This window comes from Electrophorus electricus, chromosome 2 (genome assembly GCF_013358815.1).
Source record: "Electrophorus electricus isolate fEleEle1 chromosome 2, fEleEle1.pri, whole genome shotgun sequence".
NCBI lineage: Eukaryota > Metazoa > Chordata > Actinopteri > Gymnotiformes > Gymnotidae > Electrophorus > Electrophorus electricus.
In genome coordinates this window covers 27,066,289-27,089,009 of record NC_049536.1, presented here as the reverse complement: position 1 = coordinate 27,089,009, position 22,721 = coordinate 27,066,289, and the positions used below count along the sequence as shown (strand labels likewise).

At 37.5% G+C, this 22,721-nt stretch overlaps 1 protein-coding gene across 1 annotated transcript in view; it reads left to right on the top strand.

The window, feature by feature from the left end:
* Positions 1-6,146: 6,146 nt before the first annotated feature.
* ttn.1 (titin, tandem duplicate 1) overlaps positions 6,147-22,721 on the top strand; it is a 143,468-nt gene continuing 126,893 nt past the window's right edge. Inside the window, exons 1-24 of the mRNA XM_035536429.1 lie at positions 6,147-6,353; positions 9,107-9,210; positions 9,727-9,930; positions 10,015-10,302; positions 10,644-10,717; positions 11,088-11,308; positions 11,533-11,737; positions 14,439-14,504; positions 14,626-14,884; positions 14,994-15,060; positions 15,522-15,740; positions 15,854-15,996; positions 16,114-16,274; positions 16,357-16,587; positions 16,692-16,936; positions 17,099-17,319; positions 17,422-17,586; positions 17,730-17,898; positions 18,079-19,775; positions 19,937-20,218; positions 20,408-20,674; positions 21,014-21,286; positions 21,629-21,892; positions 22,349-22,609. Coding sequence (XP_035392322.1) covers positions 9,120-9,210; positions 9,727-9,930; positions 10,015-10,302; positions 10,644-10,717; positions 11,088-11,308; positions 11,533-11,737; positions 14,439-14,504; positions 14,626-14,884; positions 14,994-15,060; positions 15,522-15,740; positions 15,854-15,996; positions 16,114-16,274; positions 16,357-16,587; positions 16,692-16,936; positions 17,099-17,319; positions 17,422-17,586; positions 17,730-17,898; positions 18,079-19,775; positions 19,937-20,218; positions 20,408-20,674; positions 21,014-21,286; positions 21,629-21,892; positions 22,349-22,609 — 6,073 coding nt within the window. The 5' untranslated portion in view covers positions 6,147-6,353; positions 9,107-9,119. The remainder of the gene's footprint in view (positions 6,354-9,106; positions 9,211-9,726; positions 9,931-10,014; positions 10,303-10,643; positions 10,718-11,087; positions 11,309-11,532; positions 11,738-14,438; positions 14,505-14,625; positions 14,885-14,993; positions 15,061-15,521; positions 15,741-15,853; positions 15,997-16,113; positions 16,275-16,356; positions 16,588-16,691; positions 16,937-17,098; positions 17,320-17,421; positions 17,587-17,729; positions 17,899-18,078; positions 19,776-19,936; positions 20,219-20,407; positions 20,675-21,013; positions 21,287-21,628; positions 21,893-22,348; positions 22,610-22,721) is intronic.

Below are 22,721 nucleotides of genomic sequence, written 5' to 3'. Positions count from 1 at the left end.
GTGTAGCTATGCCCCTTGTTAACCTGTCATGTGTTGCACATGTCCGTTGTTACCCTGCAAGTTGATGTGTATATTTAAACCCTCATGTTAGGTATGTCCATTCTCTGTCATTGTTCTACATTGTCCTGACTACTGTCTGTGCTGCTTATGCTTTAGAAACCTGTGAGATCACCTTTGTGTTATACAAGTTACGTTTTCTGTTCCTCATTTGTTGTTAGTGTTTTACTTTTGTTTTCTTATAAACATCTGTTTATGTACACAGCTCATATTGACATTTCATCCCTCACCCTGGATGCTTCCCATCGTTATACTGCCCAATTTAGTGTGGATATGAGTGGTAGACTTGTATCAAATCAGTAAAGCGATGTTAAAATATGCATTCATTTCTGTCAAGTAACATTATTTTTGTGCAATATATGATACTATGTGACAACACCTAATGGTTGGCTGTTACTAATAATTCAACAAAATAATTTTATTATCTGAAGTGAATTACAACCAATGGAAGTGGCACCGTTTACATTTATGGCATTTAGTAGACGCTCTTATCTAACTTACAAAAGTGTTTTGTCATTGACTCATAGAATCCTAGCCACAGAGTTTCCAGAGAAACAGGACATTTCAGACAGAAGTGCGTCATCAGATTAATCAGTTCTTTTGTAAACCCATGGAATGAATGTTATGACTTTGCTTGGCCAGCTGATGAAGGACCTTTGTCCAAATGTCCTGTTTCTTTGGAAACTCTGTGTACTTTACTACAATTTTGAACACACACACACACACACACACACACACACACACACACACACACACACACACACACACACACACACACACATATATATAAGCTTCTTAACCCATATTTCAACATTACAACATTATCTAGTACATATAAATACCACCAACCTCATACCAGTTATGACTATTTAACATTCATATAAGGTCAGGAGCATGAAGGGTTAGGAAAGATAGGAAAGAAAAATGAAGACATACCAATCCATGCTGATATCAAATTGTATCTGGGGTCTTTCTTATTCCACAACTAGGGGGTGCTGTCTGCACTTTCAAAGATCCTGCGATGACATATGATCCTTTATCCTGAGGATACAATCATAGAAACTCTTGAATATCAGAACAAATCTTTCTTTCTTGTAGGTTTATGGGGTTGTGTCAATTTCTGACAACATATATATCATGTGAGTCTGATAGAATGCAATCTGTAACTAGTGTCAACTACAGTAAACTTTCCTTCAGTCATATTTCCTGTTCATGCAAGTCAAATACTTTATATGGATTACCATATAAACATCAATTACAAACACCTACATAAAATTATTGCAAAACTATTTGTTACTCTGTCTTTAATTAATCAAATTATTTTTGGTTATTACATAGTTATTGTCATAATGTCTTTTCAAGTAAGACATGGTTAGTGTTGCTACGGGAGATACCATTCAAATATACATGCTGTCACCCAAGGAAGTACAGTTGCTGTTCCCTATCAGGGGATATGCCATGCTGTTTTGATGTGAGGATAATAAGGATGATATTAAAATGATTCAAAGAATGGAAGCACGTGTAGTTCAGAACAGATCACACTTATGGTGTTGATTGGATATTTATTTATTTATATCAGTGTGGGCCATTGTTAATGATTTGTGGTCTTTGATCTCTTTTGCTTGGTAGCTCATATAAACAAATACAAAAGCACATTATTTTCCCACTTTGTTTTAGTATAATTATCTAAAGAACCTAAGTAATATAATGTTCCAACACAGAAGATATTACACATTCCCAAAATGCTTCTTCCAGGGTCTTAGCACTATAATGACCCTAATTTTATGCAAAGGGTTGGCATTTTCTCCCTCCATGCTCCTCTTCCAATAGTCTAAGTGTAGGTCATCCTGCACGAGTCAACCCCAACCCCAATCCCTTGCTCCAGGAAAAAAGCCAGTGTGACAGTTATATGATTCCCAAACTTGGATTCAGAAGAGTGCAGCTGTCCTCGGCTGACACATGAGCTGTTGTCCTAGGGACTCTGCCCGAACGCAAGAACCTAGTGAGCTAGACTAAAATGGCTGCCATGTAAATCAAGTACGTGGTTTCCAGTGTGGAGATATCAAAATAACACTCATCAAGGAGAAGCAAAAAGACTCGAAAACCCTCATCACGTAGAAGCAAAGAGACTTGATTAATAACCCTCATCATGTAGAAGCAAAAAGACTAAATAAATAACCCTCATCATGAAGAAGCAAAAAGACTCAAGAAATAACCCTCACCATGTAGAAGCAAAAGAGTGAATAAAGATCTCCTCTTACTGATTTACTGGAACTCATAGTCGTTCTGTTTTTCTTCTGCTTGTTCTGAGAATTTACATTCCCATCAGGGTAAAGTCTAGTAAAATGTAAAGTGCAGTAAAATGGTAAAAGTGTAGTAAAATGTTGAATATTTCACAAAACCCTTAATTAGCTTAATATATTTAATTTCTTATCAAGATTCATAATCATGAAAATAATATTACAAATGCTGTTCATCATAAACTCTAATATTAAATTTAAATAACATATTTTAGAAAATGATACGATTATGAAACTAAACAAAGAAACCATACAGCCATCCAAGTCATATCTATTCATATAGCACTTTTTATAACACAGATTGTTGCAAAGCAACTTTACAGATGTTTGTATCCAGATACCTAATGAGGAACTCAATAGTGACAGTGGCAAGAAAAAACTCCCAGGGCAGAATGAAGGGAGAAGCCATGGGAGGATCAAGACTCAAGAGGGAACCCAGCCTCATTTGGCAGCCCAGCTAATAAACAGTCCATGCTGTATGTTTACTCCATGTAATCAGTTCAGTATACATTCGGTATAAGTGTGGGAGTCTCTGCCATGGCCACGTAAATAAAGGGTCTGTAATAAGAAATAAGGGGTTTGTAATTCATTCCTGGTTCAAATGGGGAGTCTAATTCAGTTAGACTAACTAATGTTTTCTTGTTTTTTTTTTCTGTTATATGCATGGGCAAATTGCTTGATTGTGGTAAGGAAAGCATAGGACTATGGGCTATAGAGAAGCCTTGAAATTTTATAAATCTTTTTTTGTGTCAAATATGTACAAAGAATGTTGAATTCAATTTTGTGGCTGTGGCATGAGTTGTTTGTACCTGTCCCTATGAATATTACTAGCCACTTTTTGTTTACAAGAAGCAAAGAACAAGAGGTTTTGTCATGTAAAAAAATCAGGCATTCAACAGGCAGTGAGAGACATGATCCAGGGTAGTAGAGAACAAAGCAAAAGTTCTTTATTGAACACCATTAAAGGTATTACAACAAAGGAGCCATCTCAAGAACGACTGAAAACCATAAGTTGGGTCCTCTTTTATCTTTATTCTTGCCCCTTAGAGAGGTGCTAAGCACGGATCATCACCTTTCCTGTTATCATGTTACTAACACCGCCCCCCCCATCCAACACTCTCACTCTCTCTCTCTCTCTCTCTCTCTCTCTCTCTCTCTCTCTCTCTGGACTGCTCAGGAAATACACTACTGTTTCTTTAAATTTGTTTCTTTACATTTCTTACTGACTCCACATTTCTGCACATCATTCTCTTCAACCCAAGGTCTGGGTATTTTCTTTTAAAACAACGGGCCCCCAATGGGGCATAAGCTTTTGCCTTGCTCCCTTTAATTTCACAAACAGCATTTTCTTGGTTTGTACTTAGGATTTAAGTATTTATATCTTTAATTTTAATATGATGTCGGCCAACTCATGTTTGAGCAGAGGATAGTTTGTGAGGTTAAGAGTCTTAGCTTAATAAATATCCAACAGTCTACTATGCATTACATTACTCACAGTATTCCAGCACGTGGTAGTGTGACAGCTGACTCATTTAAAATTTTACCCTTTTTTTTGCCCCTGGAGCTCTTTTAGCTCATACAGTTTTTGTAATCTTATTATTTCATCCAGATTGTTATGGTGGTTATTTTATCACAGGCTAATCAAGACTACCCAGACGCCAGCTACAATATAGCTAGTTATTTATTCTCAACCATCTTAAAGTCCTCAGCAGATGCATTATCATGCTGTCTGGGTGCTGTCTCTGCTTTAATATATTTCAAAATGTTCGTAGAGCTCTAATTTAATGCCACCAATTCTTCTGGAAACCAAAACAAATCAAATCACCCATACATTGGAGTTAAATATCTATTCAGGAAAAAAGAAGCAGCAGCAGTTGGTGCATTTCTTTTTATAATTTTTTTTTCTTTTTCTTTCTTTTTTAAAATGTTTTTTTTTTTTATTTTTATTTTTTTTTTTACAATTTTAGAACAAACAACTTTGTTGTTATAGATCTATCTCAAGTGATTAAACTGAAAAATACAAGTTTTAATTAGCAGGTACCTATATTTTGACTAGATGGGGAGATCAAAATAAAAGTTGACTAGGCAGTACTTGGCTAGCAAGCTGGCTAGTTGGTTTAATGGCAAACGTTGGCTAGGAGCAATTGCTAGCATGCTAATTACAGCTAGTTACCTAGGAAACCTACTATCTACAACTATCACAAGACTGCACGTATCTAGCAAAATTGTATTGCACCGATTTGTGAATTTTAACTGAAAAGTCTAAATAAGTCTGATAGTCTATTTAGCTAGCTATTTAGTCATAAATAGCTTTATATCAAATTTAGTCATAGTGTGTTTAATTATCTAATTGATGTTAACATAAGACTGAATTTATCAAGCAAACTTGGTCTGGTGCATTCGTATGCTGTAAGGTGCAAAAAAAAAAAAAAAAAGATTATGGTAGAAAATATGCTAGGTTAGCAACGGCATATTTTAACCTTTTCAGAACGTTTGGCTACGAGGCTGAAAAATCCTAACGTTACAGGTTACAGGTCTTGAAATAAAGCACGTTCAATACCATTAACCCTAAAATTATCCTGACGTCATTACTAGCTATAAACTAAAATAACCTAGAAGGTATGATTGGAAATTACGTTGTGTACTTACAATGGCAGCAAGCTCAAAACCCGAGGAAGAAAACAATATCACGTTGTTAAGTGTTTGCCTTGTGTTCTACAATCCTTAATCTTAATTATACATCAGATGTTGCGAGCTCTGCAAAGAGACAAAATGCAGACTAAGATGCAAATCACGTCTGACCTAGCGCAATGTTCCTTCCTGATAGCATAAAGGTAAGAAAAACAATTAAACACTAAAACACAGAAAACCACATTCAGATACTAATAAAATCCATTAAGTTACTGGACAGTTGGAGGGTTTTCCATTTGCTTGTCTTTACTTCTTTATTTAATCTATTTAATTTATTTAATTTAATAAGTATGTAATTATTTTGTCATTGCTAGTTACATATTATGTTCAAGAATATGGAAAGAAATGTCTGACAATAATTGATTAAATCACAAGTTAAGAAAGTTAACACAAACAACACTGCTAGTAGGAATTTGTGCTATTAGGAAGGAACATTGTATCTGTCCTTTGAGGGGGAATTCAGATATTAGTGAACAATCAAACAGAAAAGTTGTTTTATAAAATGAGGTTCACTACTCAGTTTCAGCTGGTGTGAAAATTTGCACTACTATGTCATTGTATGGTTGTCTTTATTTTTGATTTAATATTAAACTTATAAGAATGTAAAGGATACAAAGGTTAAAGAACCCTTGAATTTTGGTTATTGCTAAAAGATATAAAAACAAAGCAAGTTTAGTAAGCATTCTCTACTTATTACAGTTGACCCCCCCTAGGGGGGAGGGGGGATGTTGCCTTGTCTTTGAATGACAGGGACAGCCACGCTCTTCTTTTGGTCATTGACAGGTCAGGCTAATACTTGCAATGAAAGCTTGGCCAAACAGCATGGAAGACACACACTGGGCATAAACATGACTATTAGCTGACATGAGTTCACAAAACAAATGCAGTAAATATCCTGAGCATTGCTGTGAATATTAACTTCAGAATTGAAGAGGGACTCGTGAGTGACAGGTGTAAGGTTGCATAAAATGCAACATTCTCCCATGATTCCAAGGGCATGAGGACCAATGGGGAGTGCCTGAGGAGTGGTGATGCAGGCTAGGCTAGAGGTATAAAAAGTAAAACTACCAAGTTAGCACTTCTGAGCAGTTGGAGCATTCCCAGCCTTGCCTCGGGTGTAGGGATTGCAAGGAAAAGCAAAACTACACGGTTTAGATCCTGTGTAGTTTTGTTTTTTGGGGACATATTGAGGCTCAACCGTTCTCACCTTGGATATTCTGGAAACATACTGGATAAGAGGATTGTTGCTGAGGCACTAGCCTACTGGGCACAGTCCCATCAGTTTTAGGCACCATTGTGAAACAAGTAAGTGCCATCTACCCTGTGGAAAAACATTTCAGTTTTATTTAATTTTTGATGACGCATGATATCACCTTTACCCTTATAGGGCAAAACAGAATTGCCTTTACTGTTTTACTGTAATGCAATGTTTCACTTATGATTTTCACAGGCTTGATGGGATGCTGCAGTCATTTTAAGTTTTAGGTCAATTAAAAAATATTTCTTTTTACACCTTCAAGGTTGCTATATGGTGCAATGATTTCAGAAAAGCCAAGAATAGCCTGTGATAGCATTAGAGTGCTGTCCCAGCTGGGCCACAATGTCTTTTTAAGGGAATCAGCAGCAGGGCTATCAGTTGCACCTCCAGCTATGTGCCACATGGTGACTGTCAATCAAGTAAAGCGACCGATTATTTTTGGAGATTGCCATTTCTGTCATATGGGATATCAGTCGTCATATGTGAGATCTGATTTTAGGGTTCACATTTTTTTTAATTTTTTTTTATTTACTTAGGTTTTCTTTATGGATATTTGAGAAATTCTCTGATTCTGTGATAGCTGTCATGCTGGCAAGATTAGGCCTGCCATCACCTTTTGATCTTTATCTTGTGGTTTATAATAAATACTCTCAATTTTTTATTTAAATTGATTAGAATTTAAATTCTCTGAAATAATTAGACAAATGAAATTGTTGGTACATGCTAGTTTATTTTAGCTTAAACATTATTGCTGTTTTTAGCAATGACCTTAGCTTGGTCACTGCTTTATCAATATGCCGTATACACACATCTGATGGTACTGAAGATAACCATAATGTCATTGATGTTAGTAGATTACCTGTTTGACCAAACTATGGACAGTCCTTTTTTCCTTCTTATTTTAACCAATTATTGATTATTTTTATTTAAAAGTATGTGGTTATTATTTTCTTCATTATGACTTGTTGAGATTGTGGGCATTCAGACATTTATGAAGGATTGGTAGCACAGGGCTTATAGTATTTATTAAGGATTGATATCACACAGGGCTTATAGTATTTATGAGGGACTGATATCACACAGGGCCCATAAAATCTATAAAAAAGTAGTGCAATTGCCGTCCTTTAACGGAGAGCCGTAATGTTGCATTGTTTGAGGAGTTGTATTCTTTGAGTTTTTAGAGTTCCTGTTTGATGTATTCTAAGCAATTCTCTAATTTATATTCAAACACTATATGAAACATGAAACACATTCTTATTTATCAATATTTTATTACTATAAGAGTAGTGGTGGGAATTAATTACAGCTGCTGAAATGCTCAGATTGGTTTTTGTGGTGTTCATATCCATCACACAGGGATGTTAAAAAAAGTATCAAAAACAAGGTGTACACTACAACTATGTAAGACTATATTTCCAGACATTTTTAGCCAACTAAGTAGTTTTTGGTCAATTTTACACATGAAAGATAATGGTGTGACCACATTAAAATTATTAGGCAGTGTAGAAGAATAACATTACAAATGAACATCTGAGTGAGTTTAAGAGGAACAAGAGGAATTTGTAGGCTATATTGAACCATGTATGATGTATATGTGGTGAACTGCTCTTATGCATAGCTTGCATTTAGTCAATTACTTCTTAATGTAGAGTAGGGCAAATTAGCAGTCATTTTCTAATTTTTTAACTTAACAATGTAGAGGTAACAATTAGCGTGTTGAAATTTTACATTTCAGATTTTGGAGGGAAAAATGTCATGTTCCAAAAACAATTGAAATTTTCTGGGTTTACAAGAAAACATTTTGAATCTCTCTCTCTCTCTCTCTCTCTCTCTCTCTCTTTCTTTCTCTCTCCATATATATATATATATATATATATATATATATATATATATATATATATATATATATATATATATATATATATATATATATATATATATATATGATAAGGATTAAAATCATTGTATAATTATTTTAAAATATTGAAATCTTATTTAATAAATCTTGTAAATCTTGTAATAAATAAATCATGTTTATATACATTTTTCTTTAAAAAAATAACTTTCCAAATATATTGACCACAAATAATGTAAGTTTGAACAAATATAACTGTATTGGTTTACACTTAACACCAGCCACCAATATATTTTCACCAATATATTTTTCATATATTTTCTGTTGACTGACTTTCAGCAAAATACACTGTTATGCTAAAAAATGTTAACAAATGTTAACACAACAGCTGCTATTTTAAGACACTCAGACCAAGTTGTTATTGTTTTTTTTTCCCCCGGGGCACTATTTATTGGTTGTGCCATTTTAAGACTGCAACAAAGGAGTTGATTGATGTATGTAGGCTAATCCTGAAGAATGCCATGTGCTTTAATTCTGCTTCTGTTTGGTTTCCAAACTATTCAAAATGCATTAATGTAAATTTATTTATTATGCAGTTTTGCAAATATTTTTGTTGTTCATTAGGTCTTTTGTTATTTCGTCTGGGAAGGTAATTTGTTACGAAACTCAAGATTACAGCTTGCAGTTGTAGTTACATGTCTGTAAGATGTCACTTAGGTGCTTAGCTTGACACGCAGGCCCTTTGCAGCCACTGATCTCCCTGGCAGCAGGCTGCTCAGAGCCAGGTGCAGGAGGGAGGTGAGGCCCAGTTATTAGTCAGTTCATTTCTCTTAATCTAGAAAACACATTTCACTGGGTCATCTGTTCTTTGTGAAATAAATGTGTTTGGAAGATTAATGTTGTACAGTTATTTTGCAGTTATTAATTCCTTGTTTTTCTTTCCAGGGTGCTTGTTACTATGACAATGCAGGCGCCAACGTTCACCCAGCCGCTTCAGAGCGTTGTGGCACTTGAGGGTAGTGCTGCAACGTTCGAAGCTCAAGTTAGTGGTAAGGAAACAATTCATCTACAGTCTCTGATAGTGATAAGGAAACAAATCGGCTATAGTCTCTGTTAGTGGTAAGGAAACATTTTAGCTACAGTCTCTGGTAGCAGTAAGGAAGCTTTCCAAGTATTCAGTTTTCATACAAGGCAGGTAAATTGTGCCTAAATGAACACAACAGAATAACCAGATTATTCATTATGATAAAACCTCAATTCTGTGACCAGTTGGGTTTTACGTAGATTTTTACTAATTTACAAGAGAAAGCAAGGGTCTAGGAAATTAGCTGTGAATTCATCAGTTTTTTTTTTAGATTAACAGCTAACTAACTAGCTAGTAATTATATTTTTTATTGGCACTTTGGATAATTTTAGGCAGCACCTGTAGGTTTAAAGTTTGATTTGGTTTTGTTTTCAGGCAATGAATTATACATGAAGTACAATACATGAAGTACAATTAGGCCACTTTGCTGAGGCTAGACTCTTGACGTTGACTATTGCTCATGAGGCCCTCTCTCTTCCAGGTAATCCAGTTCCTGAGGTGAGCTGGTTTCGTGATGGCCAGGTTCTTACTGCTGCTGCTCTGCCTGGCGCTCAGATCTCGTTCAGCGAAGGCCGCGCTGTTCTGAGGATCCCTGCCGTGACAGTTGCACACAGCGGAAGATTTTCTGTGAGAGCCACTAATGGCGCTGGACAAGCCACTAGCACCGCTGAACTCCTGGTTACAGGTGACTACATAACTCCATTTATAAAAATGGCATGTTCCACCTATGGGCATCAGCAGAATTAGTGAAGTTTTGTTTTCTCCACAGCGGAAACTGCGCCACCATCTTTCATTCAAAGACTAGAGAACATGACTGTCAGACAAGGAAGCCAAGTGAGACTGGATGTTCGTGTTACGGGAATCCCTACACCTGTGGTGAAGTTCTACAGAGAGGGAGCTGAGATTCAGAGCTCCGCCGACTTTCAGATTGTTCAGGATGGAGACCTTTACAGTTTGCTGATTGCTGAGGCCTTCCCTGAAGACTCTGGAACATACTCTGTCAATGCTTCTAACAGCAGCGGACGTGCTACCTCTACTGCAGAACTACTGGTTCAAGGTACATTTACAGACATTTAGTAATAAAGCATCCCTGATTATGTTGTCGGGGTTATGACTCTAGCATGGATCAGCATGATTAATGGTGTGTCATGTCATGAGTTACCGTATGACCATATCAGATACCAGAGATACAGAGACTTTTATAGTTATTATTATTATTATTATATAATGATAATAGGAGTATTGTTGTTGTAGTTATATTATTGTTGTTATTAGCAGTTGTAGTATCGTTGTCTATGATATCTTTTGTATACCATGTTAATTTTGTCATCAAAACTTTGGCAATACAAATGTGAATATTATCCATGCCAATAAAGCACCATTTAATTGAATTTACAGGCGAAGAGGTTGCAGTGCCTGCTAAGAAGACTAAGACAATTGTTTCAACCTCAGATATTTCACAGACTCATCAGGCAAGAGTTCCTGTTTGAACCAAAAACAATGACTGTTTTTGCATGCATTTTTGCGCTTGACTAAAGGTTGTTTGTTTGGATTGAGCTGCTCGAAATGTGTTTGATGTGATCTTGAAGAATTTTCTACCTGTCTAGCAGTACTGACTAATTGAAAGCTAATGTGGTAGAGCTACCACCTGATCCTAATCAGCCTGTTATGTATACAAGTGACTCAATGCCAGTAATAATCTGGGACCATTAATGGGTTAAACTTTTGCGTTGTCAGTGCATGAACTGATACCTTGGTATGTGATGTAATAACTAGAAAAAAATGCTTAAAAGGTCAAGGTCAGTACAGTATTGGTAATCCAGACTTGCCTTTCGTTCACAGAAAGTGGAGGCTCATTTTGGGTCTTCTGCCATGATGGAAATTCAGATAGAGGGAGGAATTGACTTTCAGCATTTGGCCCACAAGGCCCCCCCCCGGATACCTTCAAAACCAACTTCCAAGTCCCCAACACCCCTGGCAGTGGTGTCAAAAGTGGCAACTACTCGCCAGCAGTCACCCTCCCCCGTGAGACACGTCAAGGCTCCTACTGCAACACCCGTCAAGTAAATTACTTTTAAACAGTGAAGTATATGATATGGTATAGGAAATTGAGTCAGTTTAGTATGACTTTCAATAAAATACAAGTGAAGTGTAGGATGTTTTCTATTACTTTAAGTTTAATTAATTACTTAATTGTTTGATTCATTAATTAAACTCAAAATAATTAATGAATTACACTTTCTGATAGGCCTGTGTCACCAACCTCAAGTCTGTCTGTTTCCCCAAGCAAAACAGTGAAATCTCCACTACCAGGGATCAAGCAGGGAATACAGGCTGGAGATGTCTTGCCTCCATGGAAGCAGGAAGGCTATGTTGCAGAAGCCGGCTATACTACCATGGTTACTGGAGCAACATATGAACAGTCCTCTTCCACACATGTTCACAAGGAGCAGTGGGTGGGATCTTTTCCAATGCAACAGCAGGTCAAAGAGGTGAGGATATTTCTTTATACTTTTGAGCAACTGCGTCCTCTGGTGGTGAAAGCATGAAAGTGCTCCTGGGTGAATAAACATGTTGTATATTATTATACCATAATGAAATGTACATATTGGTTTGGTTGGTCTTGGAGGCTTGTGGTTGATTGCATTTCCCTTTCAACAATATATAACAGGGCCAGTATGAAATAGATGACAAATCTATTGCTGTTGCTACTGTGGTAGCCAAGGTGGACCAAGCTCGAAATCACCAACTGTACTCTGATACTGTTAAGCGGTCCAGTACAGAGGAAGGCTGGTCAGCTGAATATGTAATGCCTTTTCAAGAGCAGGTAGTTGATTTATTTGGTATATTTCCCATCACTTTCATTATTTTGTCCTGGCTGCTTTCTTGTTTTACTTTAAAAATGTAAACATATTAAGCACTTAAGTCTTTGCTAATCTTGGTTTATTAAATTATGTACCTTTCTTTTTTTGTGTTGTCATATACACACAAAGACAATGGGTGATTTTGCAAAAGAGATTTTTAGAGCTGGCAGTGGCGAGGTTTCAGACACTGTTGTTGACGCTATCACTGAGAGTAAACAGGCAGACTATACTGATATTAGTGCACCTGATATGGAGAACAACCCTGAACTGGTGGATGGTACTGAGTACATGGCTGAGAGCACTTTAAAAGAGATGATAACCACTGCTGATTCAACTTTACTAACTGAAGTTGACGAAGAGGTGCACTAATCTAAAGCCAGTTAATGTTATATTTTCTTTTTTGAAAATGCAATTAATAAATATTTGATGTGAATCAACATGTCATAAGATGATACATTTTAATGTTTCAAATGTTTGGAAAATATAGATAATGTCAGATGTGGAGGATACCGCAGCCACTGAGGTTCTAGAAGAAGTACAGTTTTATGAGAATGATGGAAGTGATTCTAATGCTCTAATAGGACAAAGAGCAGTGGACACCTCTCCAGACATAGAAATGCAGACTTTTCTGGAGGAGGTAGCAAATCTTTTGTGGTTATGTGGGCACCTTTACATCACTTGATTACACCTTGGAGAGTTGCTGCTGTATAGCAGTGTGGACACACAGATCCCCACATGGTTTAAACACCCTTCATCCAAAAACCACTGGCTTTCACTCATTTGTCCTTTTGCTTTGGCACAAAGAATGAAATATGTTTTTGAAGATATAAAGAGTCACAATAACAACACTCAATAACTCACCTATGTATGTTATTTTTTTGCAAATCATTGCAACATTGGCTACATCTAATACAATGCCACTGATAACTCAGTTTACTTGCCATATTATGCCTTCTGTACATTAGTCTTATCAAGCAGAGCCTTTCCTGCTTAGCGGGGGAAAGACCAGGCCCTGAGCCTGCAGGGCTTTTCACTGCTGCATGCTGAGGGTGATCAGACTGAGAAAAACCTAGCTAGATTTAGATTTAGGTCATTTGTAAAATGTTGAGAACTGGGGCTGTGTATATGCCCAGTGCAGTCCCCCCTTAGACCATGTTTCTCAGGTTAGAGTGCAAAAAAACAACAACAGAATTTATACATGTTTATATGATTATTTATCCTGAAGATTTATGTACATTCACAAATATAATGAGCTTGCTTCCAAGGTAGATATTGACTTTACCACATTTTACATTTTCTAAACTTGTCGTCCATAAAGCCAATCATAGCTATGATGTAAGCATGAGTAGTATAAAGCATTTAGAGTATTCAGATATCTCACAGTATACATAAATAAACTGACGTGTTTGTTTGGTCTAGTTTAACCAAAGTTTTGAAGGTTGCTTCAGTATCTGTATTTTAAATAAACAGGAGATGAATGGGCACAGATGCATTACACTGAGTTTATACAATACAGATGTCACATGATGGCCTTATAATAGAATGATACAGTGAAAGGTGCAGAGCATAGGTCACTGCTATACTACACACACACACACACACACACACACACACACACACACACACACACACACCCACATATATATATATATATATATATATATATATATATATATATATATATATATATATATATATATATATATATATATATATATATATATATATATATGATCTCACTGACAAAATATATTTTACTTTGAGATGATGTAACCATTTTTGTTAGCTTATATTATAAAGCATACACTTTGTTTTGATCTGGTGCTAATGCTGCATCTTCACCTTGGGTTGGTTAGGTCTCTATAGAAGAAAGAGTTGTTCTCTACATCCACCACTTAGAAGGTCATCAAACTTGTCCATCCTCTGGCTAATAAGGTCGTGGAGACAAGAGTGACACCATTTAAAGACACTATTAAATGTTATCTGTCAAGTGATGATGCACGGTTACAGAAGGATATAAGCATCCCATTTACAGGGGGCATTTCACATTCATATAGCAATTGGGACACACATGTTTGTTGTGTGCACCTTTGTGGTATAACGTAGCAACTAACCAGCTGACCTAACAGTAAAGCTTCTTATGAGTGGGACTGCACCCACCACTTTACATATGCTCATCCTCATCTTACAGTTCTCACCTGAAACACTGAGGTATCACCTTCCTTCACTTTTCCTTCCTCTTACCCATTCGTCCCTACTCTTATCCATCAGACATTGCATTATCTGTCAGTCATTTTTCGTGAATATAAACACTCAAAATGTTTGGCAGGTGGTTGAGGACGCAGTACTGCCTTCTGATGCACAAGAGCAGGTGATGCCACCAACAGTTGTGGCTGTAAGTATTTATATTTAATTTAAATAAAATTGAGTACATGCTTTATATTTTACTGCTTTTTTTTTGTGTGTACTACATGGGCTTTTCCAAGAACAGCTGAAACCATTTTTCTTTTGTTCAGGGCTTGAAGAACATGACTGTTACTGAGGGAGAGTCAGTGACTCTGGAATGCCAGATCTCTGGCCATCCCACACCAGGCATTATGTGGTTCAGGGAGGACTACCGGATTGAGAGCTCCATTGACTTCCAGATCACATATGAGAAAACTTATGCCCACTTAGTGATCCGGGAGGCCTTTGCTGAGGATAGTGGCCGATTCACTTGCACTGCTACCAGCGAGGCTGGAACTATAAGCACCTCTTGCTACCTGCTTGTGCAAGGTAAGGCTCATATGATAAGATAAGGTTCTTTATGTGGTACAGTTGTTGCAAACACTGAATTGTTATTTCAATTGTTATTTATTTTAATAAATTAATTATTTCCTTTCAGTATCTGAAGAAATTGAGAGCAGACAGGATTTGAGTGAACACACTGAATTGGCTGCCCATGAAAGACAGTCAGTATACAGACTAATTTTTTCTCTCTCTCTCACACACACATGCATGCACGCATGCACGCGCACACACACACACACACACACACACACACACAGTGGCTAGTTTATTAGGTTCAGCTATAACTTTAGAACTTACAAGTCATTTTTTTACTCAGAACTTTGTTGACTGTCTCACTGATGGTCACTACTCCTGTGGTCTGAGCAATTGTGCCAAGTTTCTAATGACTTCTTTCAAGTCTTCTTTAAAGTCTCTTGTTTAAAAAACAAGGAAAAAGCTCAAATGTCTGGATATTTTGTGTGTAGAGTCAGTCAACGGGAAACTATAGATGTTTATAATGAAATATGTGCATGCGTGTATGGTTGTTTACATTTTCCTTTTTCTGAACTTAAAAGTTTCATGGTAATATGCTGGATAGTAAAATGTGTAATATTCACTGGAGGTTTTAAAAACATCCTTACAGGATTCCAGTTCAGGTAAAACAAGAGGTCATGCAGGAAATGAGTGCTGTACCTGAGTCTATGGAGCTTGGAGCCCCTGTGGCCCCTTTCTTTGTGAGGAAGCCCACTGTACAGAAACTGGTAGAAGGAGACAGTGTTGTCTTTGAATGCCAGATTGGAGGCAGCCCCAAACCCCACATCTACTGGAAAAAGAGTGGAGTTCCTCTCACCACTGGATACAGGTTTTTATTTATTTATATGTATTTATGAACTTGTTAAAGTTTGCAATGAACTTGTAAAGGTTCATAATAAAAGGCACTGTCTTGCTTTGCTGATTGTTTATTTGATCTATCAGATATAGAGTAGCATACAATAAAGAAACAGGACAGTGCAAGCTGGAGATTTCTATGACATTCTCTGATGATGCTGGAGAGTACACAGTTTGTGCCAGGAACCAGCTTGGAGAAGTCTCTGCCTCTGCCATGTTGCTTGATGAAGGTTGGTCATACTCACATTGGTATACCACAACACATCTTCTAATAACCTAAAGTAACACACACACACACACACACACACACACACACACACACACACACACACACTCTCTGTTTACAGGGACGTATGAAGCCTACATAAAGGAACACACAATAGGGCTGGAGCCCAGAGTGGCAGATGTGGCACCTATTGTTACAGGTGAATTGCAAAAAGAACAAACATTCCTCCAGAGGAGGTTGGTTCAGCAGACACAAGTGATGAAATCCTTCACCAGTGAGCAGGTATGTAATCCTTAAGGTTGTTCTATATTTTCAAACTAATCTGCTTCTTGAAGTGTCATCTACTACTCCTGTCTTTTCACAGGAGTTCAAAATATCTGCTGTTGAGCAAAGGTTGATCCATGAGATAGAGCTCCGTCTTCTTAAGATTGGATACCAGGAACTGGTGACTGAGGATGGAGAAAAAATGGACATCGGTGTTTCTGAACAGGAGGCTGTTTCCCCAGTCTTCAGTATTCCTGTGAAAAGTTACAGGATCAGGGAAGGAATGAGTGCTACATTCCACTTCAGAATGACTGGAACCCCACTTCCCAAGGTAAGTTACAAGAAATGTATTCCTCTTTGTCTAAAAAATAGATGTTTTTCTACCACCGACCTTTCATTTGTGTTCATATTTCAAACTTATGTTATAATGTACAGGTTTCTTGGTATAAAGATGGCAAACGCATCAAGCATGGAGACCATTATCAGTTAGAGGTTCTTCAGGATGGTAGAGCCAGTATGCGTCTTCCTGTAGTTCTGCCAGAAGATGAAGGAGTCTACACTGCTCTGATAATCAACATGAAGGGTAATGCTGTCTGCTCTGGGATGCTGTTTGTGGATCCCACTGGTACATCTACTGCACCGGAACTATACTCTCAGACAGACGCATTTCAGAGAATCAGGTATGCTCCATTTAATGATGATTATGAGATCATGTTGCTGTGTAGACAAACATGCTTAACTTTTAAGATGATTAAGGACACTGTTGAGATCATTGAGTCAATGTGATAGATTATTCGTATGGTGTTTAACTCACTGATGAAGTATGTTATGAAACATTTTAGGTCTACATCACCGCGCTCTACAAGTCGTTCTCCTGGACGTTCCCCTGGGCGGTCACCTGCTCGCAGACTGGATGAGACTAATGAAGCTCAGCTGGAAAGGCTTTATAAGCCTGTATTTGTCACAAAGCCATCATCTTTTACATGCTCTGAGGGACAAACAGCAAGATTTGACCTGAAGGTTGTTGGAAGACCCATGCCTGAAACTTTCTGGTTTCACAATGGTAAGTGGTATGAAAGATTCTTTCCTTGGTAGTGAATTAGAAACATGAAATGAATCTCAAATCCTTATTCTGAGATGACAGATACATTTTTGTTTTAATCAGGGCATGAAGTGGCAAATGACTACACCCACAAAATTGTGATAAAGGAAGATGGAACTCAGTCATTGATTGTGGTTCCTGCTATGCCTCAAGACTCTGGGGAATGGACAGTTGTTGCTCAGAACAGAGCTGGAAAAACCTCTGTTTCAATTACTCTAACTGTAGAAGGTATGCTATTATTTAGTGTGCATTCTTATTGATATTTGTAATTTTGCAGTCTGAGGGTATATGATGCATCTAAAAATATTTATTTATTGAAGATGAACTTTAAAAGTGATATGTACCATCTATTTTCCATTAAACATTTTCAGCTAAGGAAAATTTGATAAGACCTCACTTTGTTGAAAAGCTCAAGAACATTACTGTTAAGGAAGGTACTTTGGTTGAGTTGGCTGTAAAAGCAATTGGCAACCCCCTTCCTGACATTGTCTGGCTGAAGAACAGTGATATAATTTCTCCACAAAAGCACCCAAATATTAAGTGAGTATATTTTTTGGCAAAAAATAATGCTACCACGGGCAACATGAAAGTAATGTGTTCTTTGGTTGCTGAATATCATAAATGGTAGTCATAAATAGAAAGCATGGAAAAAAATTATTATATATATTTTTTTATCATTATCATCAACCAGACACAAGTGAAATCTTGTTTGTTCTTTAGGATTGAGGGTGGAAAGGGAGAGGGTCATTTCAAGATCCCTCAGACCTGTGGTTCTGATAGTGCATGGTACACAGCCACAGCTATTAACAAAGCTGGCCGAGATACAACACGCTGCAGAGTCAATGTTGAGGTGGAGGCAGTGGAACCTCAGCCAGAAAGAAAACTCATAATCCCTAAAGGGACCTACAAGGCAAAGGAAATTGCGGCACCAGAACTTGAGCCACTGCATCTCCGCTATGGTCAAGAACAATGGGAGGAGGGTGACCTTTATGATAAGGAGAAACAGCAGAAGCCTCATTTCAAAAAGAAACTGACCTCTGTCAGACTCAAGCAATTTGGCCCTGTGCACTTTGAATGTAGACTGACCCCTATTGGTGATCCCACAATGGTTGTTGAGTGGTTGCATGATGGCAAGCCCTTGGCAGCTGCTAACAGATTACGTATGGTCAATGAGTTTGGCTACTGCAGTCTTGACTATGAAGCTGCTTATGCAAGAGACAGTGGTGTTATTACCTGCAGAGCCACCAATAAGTATGGTATTGACCAGACTTCTGCTACCCTGATTGTGAAAGATGAGAAGAGCCTTGTTCAGGAAAGTCAGCTGCCAGATGGTAGAAGGGTACAGAGAATTGAAGAAATTGAGCGTATTGCTCATGAAGGAGCTCCTTCAGGTGTTACTAGAGACGACCTGATGGAAAAAACTAAGCCAGAGATTGTCTTGCTTCCAGAACCGGTAAGAGTACTGGAAGGGGAAACTGCAAAATTCCGTTGCCGAGTGACTGGCTACCCGACCCCCAAAGTCAACTGGTACCTAAACGGACTGCTTATACGCAAGAGCAAACGATTCAGAATACTTTATGATGGTATTCACTATCTAGAGATTGTAGATAGCAAATCCTATGACTCCGGTGAGGTCAAAGTTGTGGCGGAGAACCCTGAAGGGACAGCTGAGCATGTTGTGAAGTTTGAGATTCAGCAGAGGGAGGACTTTCGAACAGTTCTGCGACGGGCCCCGGAGATGAAGGTTCCTGCAGCTGTTCAAGAACATGGAAGAGTGTCCTTTGAGGTTGTGAAACCTGAAAAGTCCTCAGAGCTGTCCAAAGAAGCCAAAGAAGTGGTGAAGCTAAGGAAAACTGAGAGGGTAATCCATGAGAAATTAACTGAGGAATCAGAAGAGCTGAGAAGTAAATTTAAACGCAGAACACAGGAGGGTTACTATGAAGCTATCACCGCAGTTGAGCTGAAGTCTCGTAAAAAGGATGAGTCTTATGAAGATATGCTAAGGAAGAGGAAAGAAGAACTTCTTCATCATACCAAAGAACTATCAGAAGCTGAAAAGTTAAAAGAAGAAGAAGAGCGAAAGCTTACCATTCCCAAATTCAAACCAGAGAAAATAATACTTTCTCCAAGTATGGAAGCTCCAAAGATTTTGGAACGTATTCAGAGTCAGACAGTTGCCCTAGGTGATGAAGTACACTTCCATTGTAGAGTTGTTGGTAAACCAGATCCAGAATGCCAATGGTTCAAGAATGGAATCTTGATTGAAAAATCAGACCATGTGTACTGGTATTGGCCTGAAGACCATGTCTGTGAACTTGTCATTAGAGATGTTTCTGCTGAAGACTCTGCTAGTGTAATGGTCAAAGCCATGAACATTGCAGGAGAGACCTCAAGCCATGCATTCTTACTTGTTCAAGGTAAAGACATTAATTTTTTATTTTTATTTTTACAGAACTACAGAAGCTAGGAGATGCACAAATGAATTGTGAACATAATTTAACTTCCTTCTTTCTTCCTTTTTTCACTTTTTTCTTTCTTTGTTCCTTCCATTCACCCTTGCTTTCTCAATACCTTTCAGGGAAACAAGTAATTTCTTTTACTGAACAATTAGAAGATAAAAATGCCAAAGAGAAGGACACCATTATAACATTTGAATGTGAGACCAATGAGCCTTTTGTCAAGGTCAAATGGCTAAAGAACAATGCAGAGATTTTCTCTGGAGACAAGTACAGGATGCACTCTGACAGAAAGGTGCACTTCCTATCTGTGCTTATCATCAACATGAGTGATGAAGCCGAGTACAGCTGTGTTGTTGCAGATGATGACCATATTAGAACAATTGCAAGACTTCATGTTGAAGGTAAGTGTTAAGCAAAAATTGATAAAGCTTCTCATAGAAAAGCTTTCTATACCTGTGGTAGTGTTACTAACTCAACCAACTTAAGCCTAGCAGCACCAAATTCCTAGATGACTAATTTGCTGTGCTGTAATTTTGGTGGTGCTGTGTGTTCTGTAATGCTAATGAGTGATTTATTTGCTTGTAACATAGGTGCCCCACTTGAAATTGTGAAGAACCTTGAAAATACTGAAGTACCAGAGACGTATGCTGGAGAATTTGAGTGTGAACTGTCTCGAGAGGATGCTGAAGGCACCTGGTACTTTGAAAACAAAGAGATCACACGAAGCCTTAAATATGTTGTGTCCTCCCGCCGTGGACGCCACTGCCTATGTGTTAAAGACGTGAAGAAGGAAGACCAAGGGAAATACACCTTCAAAGTGGGTGATCTGATGACAAGTGCTTCCTTGAAGATGAAATGTGAGTATTCTGGAAGTGTATTCATAGTATTAAGATCATTCTTTGTAAGAACAAGATTCTTTATTGGTTAGTCTTCTTCATAATTAACTTAAGTAGTGGTCACACCGAACCTTGGAGGTGTGGGATATTAAAAACAAGGAAGTGGGGCTATTCACAAAAAAAGCAACAAAAAAAAAACCCTTTAGAACCACTACAATCAACTTATTTTTCTCCACCTCAGTAGAGAAAATAGCGTGGCAAGTGTCCAGTGTGACCATGCCTTTAGTCATGATTTCACTGTAATGTTTGGCATTCTGGAAGGTTCTGTGTTGCAAGTAAAGTAATTTGTGCTTACTCTAGTGCGCCCAGTTACACTACTGCAAGGCCTCACTGACTTGACCATCTGTGAGGGTGATATCACCCAACTGGAGGCACGATTTTCTCAGGAAAACGTGGAGGGAACATGGATGAAGAATGGTCAACCGATTTCGGCCACAGATAGAATTTACATCGTGACTGACAAACTGACACGCAAGCTTCTCATTGAAGATGCTAAGAAGGATGATAGTGGAATGTATTCATTTGTGGTTCACACCCATGACATTTCCACAGTTGGAAAGCTTATTGTTCAAAGTAAGCTGCAAAGTCTGTTTACTTACTATCCTTTATATGTCATTCAATTGCAATGTGTAAATATGTCATGCCTTCTATCCAAACTCTCCAAAGTGCTTCTCTTCAAAGATATGTTTAGTTATTAGACTACCCAAAAATGAATCCTTCTGGAGAAGTTTCCTGTTTGTTAAATACAGCTAGACCACATAAACAATATTGTTGCATTAATAGTTAGAACCTTTATTCGATAAAAAAATACATGCGAATAAGAGTATAATAAACAGCCTTTCAGGATGAGAATTTGCTTTTTTGGTACTTGAAATTTCATCTACCATTTTTAATAACTCTCCTTTTCTTTTATAGCTATTGACTTTTTAGTACCATTAAAGGACATCTCTTCTGTAGAAGGCACAAAATCTGTCTTTGAGGCTAAAATCACTGCTGCTGATGTGAGCTCTGTGAAATGGTACCATAATGGCAAACTGATGATGCCCAGTGATAGAGTCCAAATGGTTGCAAAGGGATCCAAGCAACGTCTTGTGTTGAACAGGACTTATGCTTCTGATGAAGGAGAATATAAGATGGTTGTTGGTAGAGTTGACTCAACCTGTACACTCATGGTTGAAAGTACGTTTACCACTTAGTTTTGTGGTAAAACCTTACCTTAAGGTTCCCCTAAGCAACATTAGGTAACATTAAGCATTAGGTAATGTTAACAATGTGTGATCTTCAGCAATAATAAGATATAAGTAATTAACATCTCTGTTGGTAGTCTTGAGGGAAAATTGACTGATAAACCTTTGCAGAAAGTTCTGGGGTGGATAGACAGCATCAGTGTCTCATCAGTGACAAGAGAAAAATCACAGGTTGTCCCTTAATTTTGAAAGATGTCAATGATTTTAATTACACAATTATTACCTTATTAACACTACTCATGGTTTATTAATGCAGATGGTCAGGATTTGTTAATATTACCTAATGCTGTAATTATTGTAAGTTAAGGGAACCATAATTTAAACCATTTTTTATTAAATTGATGGATTATAAGAAAAATAACAATTGCTGTTTATTGGCACTTTTCAGATATCAGCATTGTAAAGCACATGGAGGATCACATTTGTAAAGAGACTCAAAATGTTACCTTTGAGGTTGAAGTATCTCATCCTGGCATTGATCCTCTCTGGACCTTTAGGGATCAACCACTTAAAACTAGCCCAAAGTACAAGATTGTGGGCAAAGGCACTCATTATAGTCTTACTGTCATCAATATCATGAAAGATGAAGAGGGAGAGTACAAATTTGCTGCTGGAGAGAAGACATCCAGAGCAAAGATAGTTGTTTCAGGTAAATGAACATTCATGGAATATTTGACAATGTGTTATAGGGTTTTTAATCTCCTGATTACATGTTCTCAATATAATCATGCACAAATCTCAGAAGTATGTACACTGTTTTA